Consider the following 14,855-nt stretch of genomic DNA (forward strand, 5'->3'; position numbering starts at 1 on the left):
TATCTGTTACTACCTGCGATATCAATGAACCTCAAATTAGCCTAAAAATCTTTATATATCTGAACCAATAAGGAAATATATGTTTATCTGTATCTGCAAGTTCTTCAACATTATCTGGTAGTTCTGTATTTCTAAGCTTTCTGAAGCTCACTCTATTACTCAACATTGCAGGTTAAAAGAATTGTACCAGTACAGCTATCGACATCAGTAAGGGAGTTCTTTCGACGTTGTTGCAGAGTATGATACATGTGATTAGGGGGCATATAATTATATTTTGTTTTAATATTTGAGTCTGAAAATCTGTTTTATTTCTGTATACTGATAAATCATTTTATAAATTACATGTTTTAATAAAAGTTTAAATTTTCTGTTATTTTTACAGTGGGTCGCTCTGGTGGCCCTAGTGTGATACTCCAGATCGGATCGGGTTATCCCCATCAGTCTGAAGGGGTTGCATTTAGTGGTATCAGAGCTATGGTTGAGTAAAAAAAATTTCAAGCTAGACCGGCCGATCAAATTTCTAAACGATGTCTGATCAGTACATCCCTCTAGACTAGAATTGTACCTCTCTGAGTAGAAACTCTAGGGCTGAGTCCCTATCTGTAACGAGGAAACCTAAGTTTCTATCAATTAAGGCTATACTTGTACAAAAAAATACCAGTAACATCTGTCTAAACGCTATGAAGTACCTCACAAGCCATGTGAGAGTTATTTATCTGAAAAATTCTGACTCGACTCTGGAAATGAAATTGGGGTATGCTACTGCTCTATGAGCCTATTCTCATGACAAAGACTGAATTGATTACTCAAGAAAATTTTTGTTCGGGTTCTTTTTTTGAAATGAGGAAAAGTTATGATAAGAATGTATGCTCAGCTGGTTAAGGATTAGTGGAGGATACGTACTTTTGTAAAAGCTACTTAAAGATATGAGAGAACTAATGAAAGTTTTATTTCTGTAATAATGTGACATGAATGAATTTCGAGTACGAAATTCTTTTAAGGAGGGGATAATTGTAACACCCCAATTTAAGGGCTAAATTTAAGAAATTATAAAGTGGTGAATTTAATTGGGATTTTGTAAGGAAATTAAGGATTAAATTGAAAATTTTCAAAGTTGGAAGACCATTTTAAGAAGTGCAAGAAGTTAATTGACTAAATTCATGGTTTACCCATTTTTATTATGAGTTGAATTATAAACTCCCACGTGCGCAGGTTCAGCAGAAAAAAATTTCAGATTTTCCTCTCCAACAACCCTCCTTCCAACTCCGATCTACTCGCCGTCTAACCTCCGATCGACGAACCGAAACCGCCATCGTGTTCTTTGTTGACCGAGGAACAAAATCCCTCAAACCTTTTTTCGTGAATCATCACTGTTTATTGTTAATTTCAGTCGGAAGTATCGTCGATAATAACTCGATTTCAGTTGGTTTTTCGTCGATTCAGGACGATTCGGTCATCCGTTTACGACACCTCATGCACCATCGTGTTCCTTGCATCTTTCCGAGTCCACCAGTGTTCTCTATTTCACCGTCGTCGCCAACGCATGGAGGGGTGAGACCGTCAAAGTTTCCGACGTTTCGGAATTGAGCTCTTCGCCGTTCAAAATTGTGAACCGAGCTTGGTAAGTGTCTCAAAATGACTTAAAATAATTTTTAGGAATTTTTCTGAGAATTTTCCGACACCGTGTTACTGTTCACGCGCGCCACCCCCGAGAGTGATCATCGTCTGGTTGTAATTAATTTCTGTTTGGGTGTTATTTGTGTAAAATTCGGGTATTCGTTTTGTAAATATTTATAGAAGGTGGCTGATTTTGTAATTAATTTCTGTTAGGGTGATACTTGTGTAAAATGGTCGACTGTTGACAGTTGACCGGTGTTGACCGCAATTGACCAGAACTTTGACCGGGTAATAAACGACCTTTGACTTTGACCGAGTATACCTATCCTGACGTTTTTCGACGTTCCAAATCCGATTCTGTAATCTGTTTTTCAAAATTCGGACCCAAAGGCCTCCAAATTACGAAATTATATGGTTAGGAAATTACGAAAATGCCCCTGAGAGGTTAAATAGTCCGAGTTGACCCTGAATGAGAAACTACTTTGAGGATTTGTACTTAACTCGATTAAGTACGAATTTGATTGTTAAGATCCTGACTTAGTGCAGAAAAATTCCTGATATTCCGTTTGTAAAATCGGAGAAGGCACTTTACTCGAAAATATTCGAGTTATAAGTAAATACCTGAAGAATGATTTATCAATGGTGCTCTTTTGTCAGAATTGTTTGAAAGAACTGAAGTAAATGATAAAATTAAATTAAATAATAAGACCAGATGGAAGGAAAAGATTGAAATACCGTATATCTGTAAAATTACCAAAATACCCCTGTAATGGAAATAACTCAAGAATATCACCAAGCTCAGGAATGATTGGATATCTTCGAGCTCTGAAATGAATGGAATAAAACGGATCACCATAATTACCAAAATACCCTTATGGCCTAGACTAAGTAGATGTTTTAAATTAATTAAGGAATCCAAGTATATATGGGTGTTGTACTCCCTTAAAAGTTATGGAACATAACTTAAGTGAGCCGATCAACCTTAATGATATGTCAGTACCTGAACGACATAGATATTATTCGAACGCGTGTTCGTCTTCTCAAGTTTGGTTCGATGATAATTTTGGAAATATTCAGCTCAGCAACTCTAGATCGCATTCAGTTCTAAGAATTTTCTATTTGTTCAACAAATCAACCACGAAGACCGAACTGAACAGAAATGAAGTACAATATGTATCCGAAATTCAGAAATGTCCGGAATTACTCTGGAAAATTCTGACGTAGTTGGAATAGACTTGACTACTAAATGAACTAGGTAACCTCAAGGACTAAGGATTAAGTAAGAGATTGGAATAAGCCTGAAAACTTGGATGAACTTACGTGGTGTATCATCCCTATGGATTATGAACCACAAATCAAGTACATTGGTATTTCCTGATATAGTTGACACATGGAAATGAAATAAAGACCATTAGAATATCTATTAGTCTCCTTAAGATATGTTCAGTGATAACTCAGATGATGATCTATGGATAAGAATATATGGTATTAAAGAGTAAATACTCTAGAAGGTTAATGAATTTGACAAGTTGACAAGTATTAGTTCTGGGAGCTATTCATCTGGAGTTGTTCGATAATTTGATCAATCAATATAGATTGTAAAGGCCTTGAATCTTCGTTATTCCTTATCAGCTCAAATCACTCTAGTCATGTATGAAAACATAAGTAACTCATGTAAAGGATTTTGAAAACCCTTCGGATTACGTAGAGCTTCCGATAAATGTCCGAATAAGATAACCATGATAAGCATATTATGAATAATTGATGATTTTGTCAGTTAACAAACTCTTCTAATAGTGATTCTATTTTTTGGCATTCTATCGGTAAACTGAAGATTTGTGTTTCTCTGCCCGATAAGATTATTATGTGTCTCTAAATAATATCTAGAAACTCTAGTGTGTTCCCTACTTATATGAATATTTTATCTGATTTCTGATTTGAATTCTGTTTTGACATCTGATCTGAAATCTGTTCTGATTCCTAACCTGGATTTTGTTTTGATATCTAATCTGAATTATGTTTTGATTTTTGATATCTCTGTTTACTGATGGAGAAATGTTTTATTTGGGGGTTTATTGTTGGAGGAAGATTATTTGCAGACTCCTCGGCTTTGTGCTCAGGGTCTAAATGGCATGTGCGGTTGGGTGTATGGTTATGGGAAACCTACATATTTATGATGTGAACGGATATATATATATATATATATATATATATATGTTTTAAAAGATCTGTATCTTTTTACTGGTTTTACGGGAACACACTAGAAAACCTATTCCGATCACTGGAACCTAGACATTCGAATATTTCCATCTGAAATGAATACTATCTGTTACTACCTGCGATATCAATGGACCTCAACTCAACCTAAAAATCTGTATATATCTGAACCAATAAGGAAATATATGTTTATCTGTATCTGGAAGTTCTTCAGCATCATCTGGTAGTTCTGTATTACTAAGCTTTCCGAAGCCCACTCTATTACTCAACATTGCAGGTTAAAAGAATTGTACCAGTACAACTATCGACATCAGTAAGGGAGTTCTTTCGGCGTTGTTGCAGAGTATGATACATGTGATTAGGGGGCATGTAATTGTATTTTGTTTTAATATTTGAGTCTGAAAATCTGTTTTATTTATGTATACTGATAAATCATTTTATAAGTTACATGTTTTAATAAAAGTTTAAATTTTCTGTTATTTTTACAGTGGGTCGCTCTGGTGGCCCTAGTGTGACACTCTAGATCGGAACGGGTTATCCCCATCGGTCTGAGGGGGTTGCATTTAGTGGTATCAGAGCTATGGTTGAGTAAATTTTTTTTTCAAGCTAGACCGGTCGATCGAATTTCTAAACTATGTCTGATCAGTACATGCCCCTAGACTAGAATTGTAGCTCTCTGAGCCGAAACTCTAGGGCTGAGTCCCTATCTGTAACGAGTAAACCGAAGTTTCTATCAGTTAAGGCTATACTTGTACAAAAAAAATACCAGTAACATCTGTCTAAACGCTATAAAGTACCTCGCGAGCCATGTGAGAGTTATTTATCTGAAAAATTTTGACTCGACTCTGGAAATGAAATTGGGGTATGCTACTGCTCTATGAGCCTATTCTCATGACAAAGACTGAATTGATTACTCAAGAAAATTTTTGTTCGGGTTCTTTTTTTGAAATGAGGAAAAGTTATGATAAGAATGTATGCTCAGCTGGTTAAGGATTAGTGGAGGATACGTACTTTTGTAAAAGCTACTTAAAGATATGAGAGAACTAATGGAAGTTTTATTTCTGTAATAATGTGACATGAATGAATTTCGAGTACGAAATTCTTTTAAGGAGGGGATAATTGTAACACCCCAATTTAAGGGCTAAATTTAAGAAATTATAAAGTGGTGAATTTAATTGGGATTTTGTAAGGAAATTAAGGATTAAATTGAAAATTTTCAAAGTTGGAAGACCATTTTAAGAAGTACAAGAAGTTAATTGACTAAATTCATGGTTTACCCATTTTTATTATGAGTTGAATTATAAACTCCCCTGTGCACAGGTTCAGCAGAAAAAAAATTTCAGTTTTCCCTCTCCAACAACCCTCTTTCCAACTCCGATCTACTCGCCGTCTAACCTCCGATCGACGAACCGAAACCGTCATCGTGTTCTTTTTCGACCGAGGAACAAAATCCCTCAAACCTTTTTTCGTGAATCATCACTGTTTATCGTTAATTTCAGTCGGAAGTATCGTCGATAATAACTCGATTTCAGTTGGTTTTTCGTCGATTCAGGACGATTCGATCATCCGTTTACGACACCTCATACACCATCGTGTTCCTTGCATCTTTCCGAGTCCACCAGTGTTCTCCATTTCACCGTCGTCGCCAATGCGTGGAGGGGTGAGACCGTCAAAGTTTCTGACGTTTCGGAATTGAGCTCTTCGCCGTTCAAAATTGTGAACCGAGCTTGGTAAGTGTCTCAAAATGCCTTAAAATAATTTTTAGGAATTTTTCTGAGAATTTTCCGACACCGTGTTACTGTTCACGCCCGCCACCCCCGAGAGTGAGCATCGTCTGGTTGTAATTAATTTCTGTTTGGGTGTTATTTGTGTAAAATTCGGGTATTCGTTTCGTAAATATTTATAGAAGGTGGCTGATTTTGTAATTAATTTCTGTTGGGGTGATATTTGTGTAAAATGGTCGACTGTTGACAGTTGACCGGTGTTGACCGCAATTGACCAGAACTTTGATCGGGTATTAAACGACCTTTGACTTTGACCGAGTATACCTATCCTGACGTTTTTCGACGTTCCAAATCCGATTATGTAATCTGTTTTTCAAAATTCGGACCCAAAGGCCTCCAAATTGCCAGTCAAACACGTTGGCTATGATTTTGACCGAAAATTTCAAATTTTTGAAAATACATATTTTATGCTTTTGACGTCCTGAATCCGAATCCGAAGTCCGTTTCGTTAAATTCAAACCCGATAAGCTATTTTTCACTGATTTATCATCTGATTCGATCTGTTTTTCAGAATTAAGCTCCGTTTTTTATGTAATTTCTGTTGATATGTATCCGAGGAAATATTTGAAAATGATTTCAAGATCGAGGGCATTCGAATGGAATTTAATGGTCGATCAGTATTGCATGGAAATCGAGGTATTACTTTACTACCTCTTTATGCTTTATGGAACATGTGAATATTGGTAAATGCTTGAATGGAAATGTTTGGCCTAATATGTATAATTAATGAAGTTCTACACTTGATTCTAATATAGTAAAAACTCGGTATCTGAATATGGCTCAGATGACTATTATAAGAATTGGAGGATAGTTGGAATTAAATTACAAGTTCTGGAATTAAGTGATAAAGGAATCGCCCATGAATTTTTAGATTATAATTTATCTCATTAATGGTACTTGAAGGATAAATTATGAGAAATTTCGATTTGGTAAAATTACGAAAATACCCTTATATTGTAGGATGACAAGAATTGTCTCTGGAAGATGGTTAATAACTCTGAAAAGACATATTGATCCGATATAATTACAGATGTGCATAAGAAATGATAGTTTTGTTTAGAAAATTTGGATAACTGATTTTTAACGCCAAAAAGGGTTTGCGCAAGATGCTAGAAGTTTGTTAAGGAATAATTTCAAGATCAGAGAATGTTCGAGAAAGTAATTAACCATAGGATCTTTAAATTATAATTATTTTCGTTAAGAGCTAATATCAAAATTATATGGTTAGGAAATTACGAAAATGCTCCTGAGAGGTAAAATAGTCCGAGTTGACCCTGAATGAGAAACTACTTTGAGGATTTGTACTTAACTCGATTAAGTACGAATTTGATTGTTAAGATCCTGACTTAGTGCAGAAAAATTCCTGATATTCCGTTTGTAAAATCGGAGAAGGCACTTTACTCGAAAATATTCGAGTTATAAGTAAATACCTGAAGAATGATTTATCAATGGTGCTCTTTTGTCAGAATTGTTTGAAAGGACTGAAGTAAATGATAAAATTAAATTAAATAATAAGACCAGATGGAAGGAAAAGATTGAAATACCGTATATCTGTAAAATGACCAAAATACCCCTGTAATGGAAATAACTCAAGATTATCAACAAGCTCAGGAATGATTGGATATCTTCGAGCTCTGAAATGAATGGAATAAAACGGATCACTATAATTACCAAAATACCCTTATGGCCTAGACTAAGTAGATGTTTTAAATTAATTAAGGAATCTAAGTATATATGGGTGTTGTACTCCCTTAAAAGTTATGGAACATAACTTAAGTGAGCCGATCAACCTTAATGATATGTCAGTACCTGAACGACATAGATATTATTCGAACGCGTGTTCGTCTTCTCAAGTTTGGTTCGATGATAATTTTGGAAATATTCAGCTCAGCAACTCTAGATCGCATTCAGTTCTAAGAATTTTCTATTTGTTCAACAAATCAACCACGAAGACCGAACTGAACAGAAATGAAGTACAATATGTATCCGAAATTCAGAAATGTCCGAAATTACTCCGGAAAATTCTGACGTAGTTGGAATAGACTTGACTACTAAATGAACTAGGTAACCTCAAGGACTGAGGATTAAGTAAGAGATTGGAATAAGCCTGAAAACTTGGATGAACTTACGTGATGTATCATCCCTATGGATTATGAACCACAAATCAAGTACGTTGGTATTTCCTGATATAATTGACACATGGAAATGAAATAAAGACCATTAGAATATCTATTAGTCTCCTTAAGATATGTTCAGTGATAACTCAGATGGTGATCTATGGATAAGAATATATGGTATTAAAGAGTAAATACTCTGGAAGGTTAATGAATTTGACAAGTTGACAAGTATTAGTTCTGGGAGCTATTCATCTGGAGTTGTTCGATAATTTGATCAATCAACATAGATTGTAAAGGCCCTGAATCTTCGTTATTCCTTATCAGCTCAAATCACTCTAGTCATGTATGAAAACATAAGTAACTCATATGTAAAGGATTTTGAAAACCCTTTGGATTACGTAGAGCTTCCGATAAATGTCCGAATAAGATAATCATGAAAAGCATATTATGAATAATTGATGATTTTGTCAGTTAACAAACTCTTCTAATAGTGATTCTATTTTTGGCATTCTATCGGTAAACTGAAGATTTGTGTTTCTCTGCCCGATAAGATTATTATGTGTCTCTAAATAATATCTAGAAACTCTAGTGTGTTCCCTACTTATATGAATATTTTATCTGATTTCTGATTTGAATTCTGTTTTGACATCTGATCTGAAATCTGTTCTGATTCCTAACCTGGATTTTGTTTTGATATATAATCTGAATTATGTTTTGATTTTTGATATCTCTGTTTACTGATGGAGAAATGTTTTATTTGGGGGTTTATTGTTGGAGAAAGATTATTTGCAGACTCCTCGGCTTTGTGCTCAGGGTCTAAATGGCATGTGCGGTTGGGTGTATGGTTATGGGAAACCTACATATTTATGATGTGAACGGATGAGGGTATATATATATATATATATATATATATATATGTTTTAAAAGATCTGTATCTTTTTACTGGTTTTACGGGAACACACTAGAAAACCTATTCCGATCTCTGGAACCTAGACATTCGAATATTTCAATCTGAAATGAATACTATCTGTTACTACCTGCGATATCAATGGACCTCAACTCAACCTAAAAATCTGTATATATCTGAACCAATAAGGAAATATATGTTTATCTGTATCTGGAAGTTCTTCAGCATCATCTGGTAGTTCTGTATTACTAAGCTTTCCGAAGCCCACTCTATTACTCAACATTGCAGGTTAAAAGAATTGTACCAGTACAACTATCGACATCAGTAAGGGAGTTCTTTCGGCGTTGTTGCAAAGTATGATACATGTGATTAGGGGGCATGTAATTGTATTTTGTTTTAATATTTGAGTCTGAAAATCTGTTTTATTTATGTATACAGATAAATCATTTTATAAGTTACATGTTTTAATAAAAGTTTAAATTTTCTGTTATTTTTACAGTGGGTCGCTCTGGTGGCCCTAGTGTGACACTCTAGATCGGATCGGGTTATCCCCATCGGTCTGAGGAGGTTGCATTTAGTGGTATCAGAGCTATGGTTGAGTAAATTTTTTTTTTCAAGCTAGACCGGTCGATCGAATTTCTAAACGATGTCTGATCAGTACATGCCCCTAGACTAGAATTGTACCTCTCTGAGCCGAAACTCTAGGGCTGAGTCCCTATCTGTAACGAGTAAACCGAAGTTTCTATCAGTTAAGGCTATACTTGTACAAAAAAAAATACCAGTAACATCTGTCTAAACGCTATAAAGTACCTCACGAGCCATGTGAAAGTTATTTATCTGAAAAATTCTGACTCGACTCTGGAAATGAAATTGGGGTATGCTACTGCTCTATGAGCCTATTCTCATGAAAAAGACTGAATTGATTACTCAAGAAGTTTTTGTTCGGGTTCTTTTTTTTGATATGAGGAAAATTTATGATAAGAATGTATGCTCAGCTGGTTAAGGATTAGTGGAGGATCCGTACTTTTGTAAAAGCTACTTAAAGATATGAGAGAACTAATGGAAGTTTTATTTCTGCAATAATGTGACATGAATGAATTTCGAGGACGAAATTCTTTTAAGGAGGGGATAATTGTAACACCCCAATTTAAGGGCTAAATTTAAGAAATTATAAAGTGGTGAATTTAATTAGGATTTTGTAAGGAAATTGAGGATTAAATTGAAATTTTTCAAAGTTGGCAGACCATTTTAAGAAGTGCAGGAAGTTCAGTGACTAAACTCATGGTTTACCCATTTTTATTATGAGTTGAATTATAAACTCTCCCGTGCACAGGTTCAACAACAAAAAAATTTCCAGTTTTCCCTCTCCAACAACCCTCCTTCCAACTCCGATCTACTCGTCGTCCGACCTTCGATCGACGAACCGAAACCACCATCGTGTTCGTTGTCGACCGAGGAACAAAATCCCTCAAACCTTTCGTCGTGAATCATCGCCGTTCGTCGTTAATTTCAGTCGAAAGTATCGTCGGTAATAACTCGATTTCAGTTGGTTTTTCGTCGATTCACAACGATTCGGTCATTCGTTTACGACACCTCCTACACCATTGTGTTCCTTGCATCATTCCGAGTCCACCGGTTTTCTCCGTCTCTCCATCGTCACCGGCGCGTAGAGGGGTGAGACCGTCAAAGTTTCTGATGTTTTGGAATCGAGATCTTCGCCATTCCAAATTGTGAACCGAGCTTCGTAAGTGTCTCAAAATGCCTTAAAATAATTTTTAGGAATTTTTCTGAGAATTTTCCGACACCGTGTTACAAATCACGCGTCCCACGCGCCACCCCCGAGAATAGGCATCGTCTGGTTGTAATTAATTTCTGTTTGGGTGCTATTTGTGTAAAATTCGGGTGTTAGTTTCGTAAATATTTATAGAAGGTGGCTGATTTTGTAATTAATTTCCATTAGGGTGATATTTGTGTAAAATGGTCGACTGTTGACCGTTGACCGACGTTGACCAGAACTTTTACCGGCTTTGACCGGACATTAAACGACCTTTGACTTTGACCGATTATACCTATCCTGACGTTTTTCGACGTTCCAAATCCGATTCCGTAGTCCGTTTTTCGAAATTCGGACACGAAGGCCTCGAAATTGCCAGTCAAACCCGTTGAATTTGATTTTGACCTAAAATTTCAAATTTTCAAAAAGTTATATTTTATGCTTTCGACGTCCTGAATCCGAATCCGAAGTCCGTTTCACCAAATTCAAACCCAGTAAGCTGTTTTTCATTGATTTATCATCCGATTCGATCCGTTTTTCAGAATTAAGCTCTGTTTTTTTATGTAATTTCTATTGATATGTATCCAAGGAAATATTGGAAAATGATTTCAAGATCGAGGGCGTTCGAATGGAATTTAATGGTCGATCAGTATTACACAAAAATCGAGGTAATATTTTACTACATCTTTATGCTTTATGGAACATGTGAATATTGGTAAATGCATGAATGTAAATGTTTGGTCTAATATGTGTGATTAATGAAGTTCTACACTTGTTTCTATTATAGTAAAAACTTGGTATCTGAATATGGTTCAGATGACTATTATAAGAATTGAAGGACAGTTGGAATTAAATTTCAAGTTCTGGAATTAAGTGATAAAGGAATCACCCATGAATTTGTAGATTATAATTTATCTCATTAAAGGTACTTGAAGGATAAATTATGAGAATATTTCGATTAGGTAAAATTACGAAAATACCCTTATATTGTAGGATGAAAAGAATTGTCTCTGGAAGATGGTTAATAACTCTAAAAAGACATATTGATCCGATATAATTACATATGTGCATAAGAAATGATAGTTTTGTTTAGAAAATTTGGATAACTGGTTTTTAACGCCAAAAATGGTTTGCGCAAGATGCTAGAAGTTTGTTAAGGAATAATTTCAAGATCAGAGAATGTTCGGGAAAGCAATTAACCATAGGATATTTAAATAATAATTATTTTCGTTAAGAGCTAATATCGAAATTATATGGTTATGAAATTACGAAAATACCCCTGAGAGATAAAATAGTTCGAGTTGACCCTGAATGAGAAACTACTTTGAGGATTTGTACTTAACTCGATTAAGTACGAATTTGATTGTTAAGATCCTGACTTAGTGCAGAAAAATTCCGGATATTCCGTTTGTAAAATCGGAGAAGGCACTTTACTCGAAAATATTCGAGTTATAAGTAAATACCTGAAGAATGATTTATCAATGGTGCACTTTTTCCAGAATTATTTGAAAGGACTGAAGTAAATGATAAGATTAAATTAAATAATAAGACCAGATGGAAGGAAAAGATTGAAATATCGTATATCTGTAAAATGACCAAAATACCCCTGTAATGGAAATAACTCAAGAATATCACCAAGCTCGGGAATGATTGGATATCTTCGAGCTTTGAAATGAATAGAATAAAACGGATCACCATAATTACCAAAATACCCTTATGGCCTAGACTAAGTAGATGTTTTAAATTAATTAAGGAATCCAAGTATATATGGGTGTTGTACTACCCTTAAAAGTTATGGAACATAACTTAAGTGAGCCGATCAACCTTAATGATATGTCAGTACCTGAACGACATAGATATTATTTGAACGCGTGTTCGTCTTCTCAAGTTTGGTTCAATGATAATTTTGGAAATATTCAGCTCAACAACTCTAGATCGCATTCAGTACTAAGAATTTTCCATTTGTTCGACAAATCAACCACGAAGACCGAACTGAACTGAAAGAAAGTACAATATGTATCCGAAATTCAGAAATGTCCGGAATTACTCTGGAAAATTCTGACGTAGTTGAAATAGACTTGAATGCTAAATGAACTAGGTAACCTCAATGACTGAGGATTAAGTAAGAGATTGGAATAAGCCTGAAAACTCGGATGAACTTACGTGATGTATCATCCCTATGGATTATGAACCACAAATCAAGTACGTTGGTATTTCCTGATATAGTTGACACATGGAAATGAAATAAAGACCATTAGAATATCTGTTAGTCTCCTTAAGATATGTTCAGTGATAACTCAGAAGGTGATCTATGAATAAGAATATTTGATATTAAAGAGTAAATACTCTGGAAGGTTAATGAATTTGAAAAATTGACAAGTATTAGTTCTGGGAGCTATTCATCTGGAGTTTTTCGATAATTTGATCAATCAACATAGATTGTAAAGGCCCTGAATCTTCGTTATTCCTTATCAGCTCAAATCACTCTAGTCATGTATGAAAACATAAGTAACTCATATGTAAAGGATTTTGAATACCCTTCGGATTACGTAGAGCTTCCGATAAATGTCCGAATAAGATAATCATGATAAGCATATTATGAATAATTGATGATTTTGTCAGTTAACAAACACTTCTAATAGTGATTCTAATTTTCAGTATTCTATCGGTAAACTAAAGATTTGTGTTTCTCTGCCCGATAAGATTATCATGTATCTCTAAATAATATCTGGAAACTCTAGTGTGTTCTCTACTTATATGAATATTTTATCTGATTTCTGATTTGAATTCTGTTTTGACATTTGATCTGAAATCTGTTCTGATTCCTAACCTGGATTCTGTTCTGATATCTGATCTGAATTATGTTTTGATTTTTGATATCTCCGTTTACCGACGGAGAAATATTTTATCTGGGGGTTTATTGTTGGAGGAAGATTATTTGCAGACTCATCGACTTTGTGCTCAGGGTCTAAATGGCATGTGCGATTAGGTGTATGGTTCTGGGGAACCTACACATTTATGATGTGAACGGATGGAGGTATATATATATATATATGTTTTAAAAGATCTGTATCTTTTTACTTGTTTTACGGGAACACACTAAAAAACCTATTCTGGTCTCCGGAACCTAGACATCCGAAATATTTTCATCTGAAATGAATACTATCTGTTACTACCTGCGATATCAATGGACCTCAACTCAGCCTAAAAATCTGTAGATATCTGAACCAATAAGGAAATGTATGTTTATCTGTATCTTCAAGTTCTTCAGCATCATCTGGTAGTTCTGTATTACTGAGCTTTCCGAAATTCACTCTATTACTCAATATTGCAGGTTAAAAGAATTGTACCAGTACAGCTATCGACATCATTAAGGGAGTTCTTCCGGCGTTGTTGCAGAGTATGGTACATGTGATTAGGGGGCATGTAATTGTATTTTGTTTTAATATTTGAGTCTGAAAATATGTATTATTTTTGTATACTGATAAATCATTTTATAAATTACATGTTTTAATAAAAGTTTAAATTTTCCGCTATTTTTACAGTGGGTCGTTCCGATGGTCCTAATGTGACCCTCCAGATCGGATCGGGTTATCCGCATCGATCTGAGAGGGTTACAGTATACGATAAGGCATACTGCACTGAATCATCTACAATCTTCAGCCCATAAGAGGAAGTAATTACAGCAAACGAAGCCAACTGAGTGCTAGCTATTAGAGTGCATTTCTGTTCTTCACTTCCATTTTCAACTAAAAGTTGCACGCCAATAATATTATTTAATTTTGTATTTACTTAAATAGAGATTTTCTTTTACAACAAAGAATAGCTATAAATATTTTTTAATAAAAAAATTAAGAAACCAAAGGACAATTAAAGTCGAGCATACTTCTCCGCACCTTTTGCCTTGAAAGAATTCACATAGGCGCAAAAAGCATGTGCCTCATCAAAGGTGCCTTGTCTGAAGGGGAAAAGCCACTTTGCTCGTTTACGTTGTGCCATAGTGCCTTGGCATATGCCTCGACAATACTGACAGGGAGTGCACAAAGCACAATCTAAACTAATGACAACCAACACAAAATTTATAAACAAGTTATATAAGAATTCTGACCTGTAACATAGGTGGTCTCGGTGTTATTTTTTTATCTTTAGCAGTTTGGGGACCATTTACAAAGATAAGAGCCAACTCTCCATGAGCCGCGACTGCTCTTGCTTGTGCCTCTTTTATTTTCATCTCTTCTTTTCTCTTTCTTGTTTCTATGTCAATAGGTGCAACTCCAGTATCCACAAGGACGCATCTGAAAATGCATCATATTTGATATGCACTGCAGAATTACTACTCTGTCTGTCCAGCATTCCAGAAACTGGTAAAAACGAGGAATAGGGGCATCAACCATCATGAAATTGAGCATTATGAATAGAGCTTTTGATGCCTTAAGTGA

At 35.0% G+C, this 14,855-nt stretch overlaps 1 protein-coding gene across 1 annotated transcript in view; it reads right to left on the bottom strand.

The window, feature by feature from the left end:
- The window catches only part of LOC120170388, a 35,733-nt gene that overhangs the window by 13,901 nt on the left and 6,977 nt on the right, over positions 1-14,855 (bottom strand). The window contains exons 6-8 of the mRNA XM_039178331.1: positions 14,525-14,711; positions 14,313-14,442; positions 14,035-14,165 (exon numbers count right to left, since the gene is read on the bottom strand). Of these exons, the coding sequence (XP_039034262.1) occupies positions 14,035-14,165; positions 14,313-14,442; positions 14,525-14,711 (448 nt within the window). The remainder of the gene's footprint in view (positions 1-14,034; positions 14,166-14,312; positions 14,443-14,524; positions 14,712-14,855) is intronic.

This window comes from Hibiscus syriacus, unplaced genomic scaffold, assembly GCF_006381635.1.
Source record: "Hibiscus syriacus cultivar Baekdansim isolate YM2019G1 unplaced genomic scaffold, ASM638163v2 tig00111779_pilon, whole genome shotgun sequence".
Lineage (NCBI taxonomy): Eukaryota > Viridiplantae > Streptophyta > Magnoliopsida > Malvales > Malvaceae > Hibiscus > Hibiscus syriacus.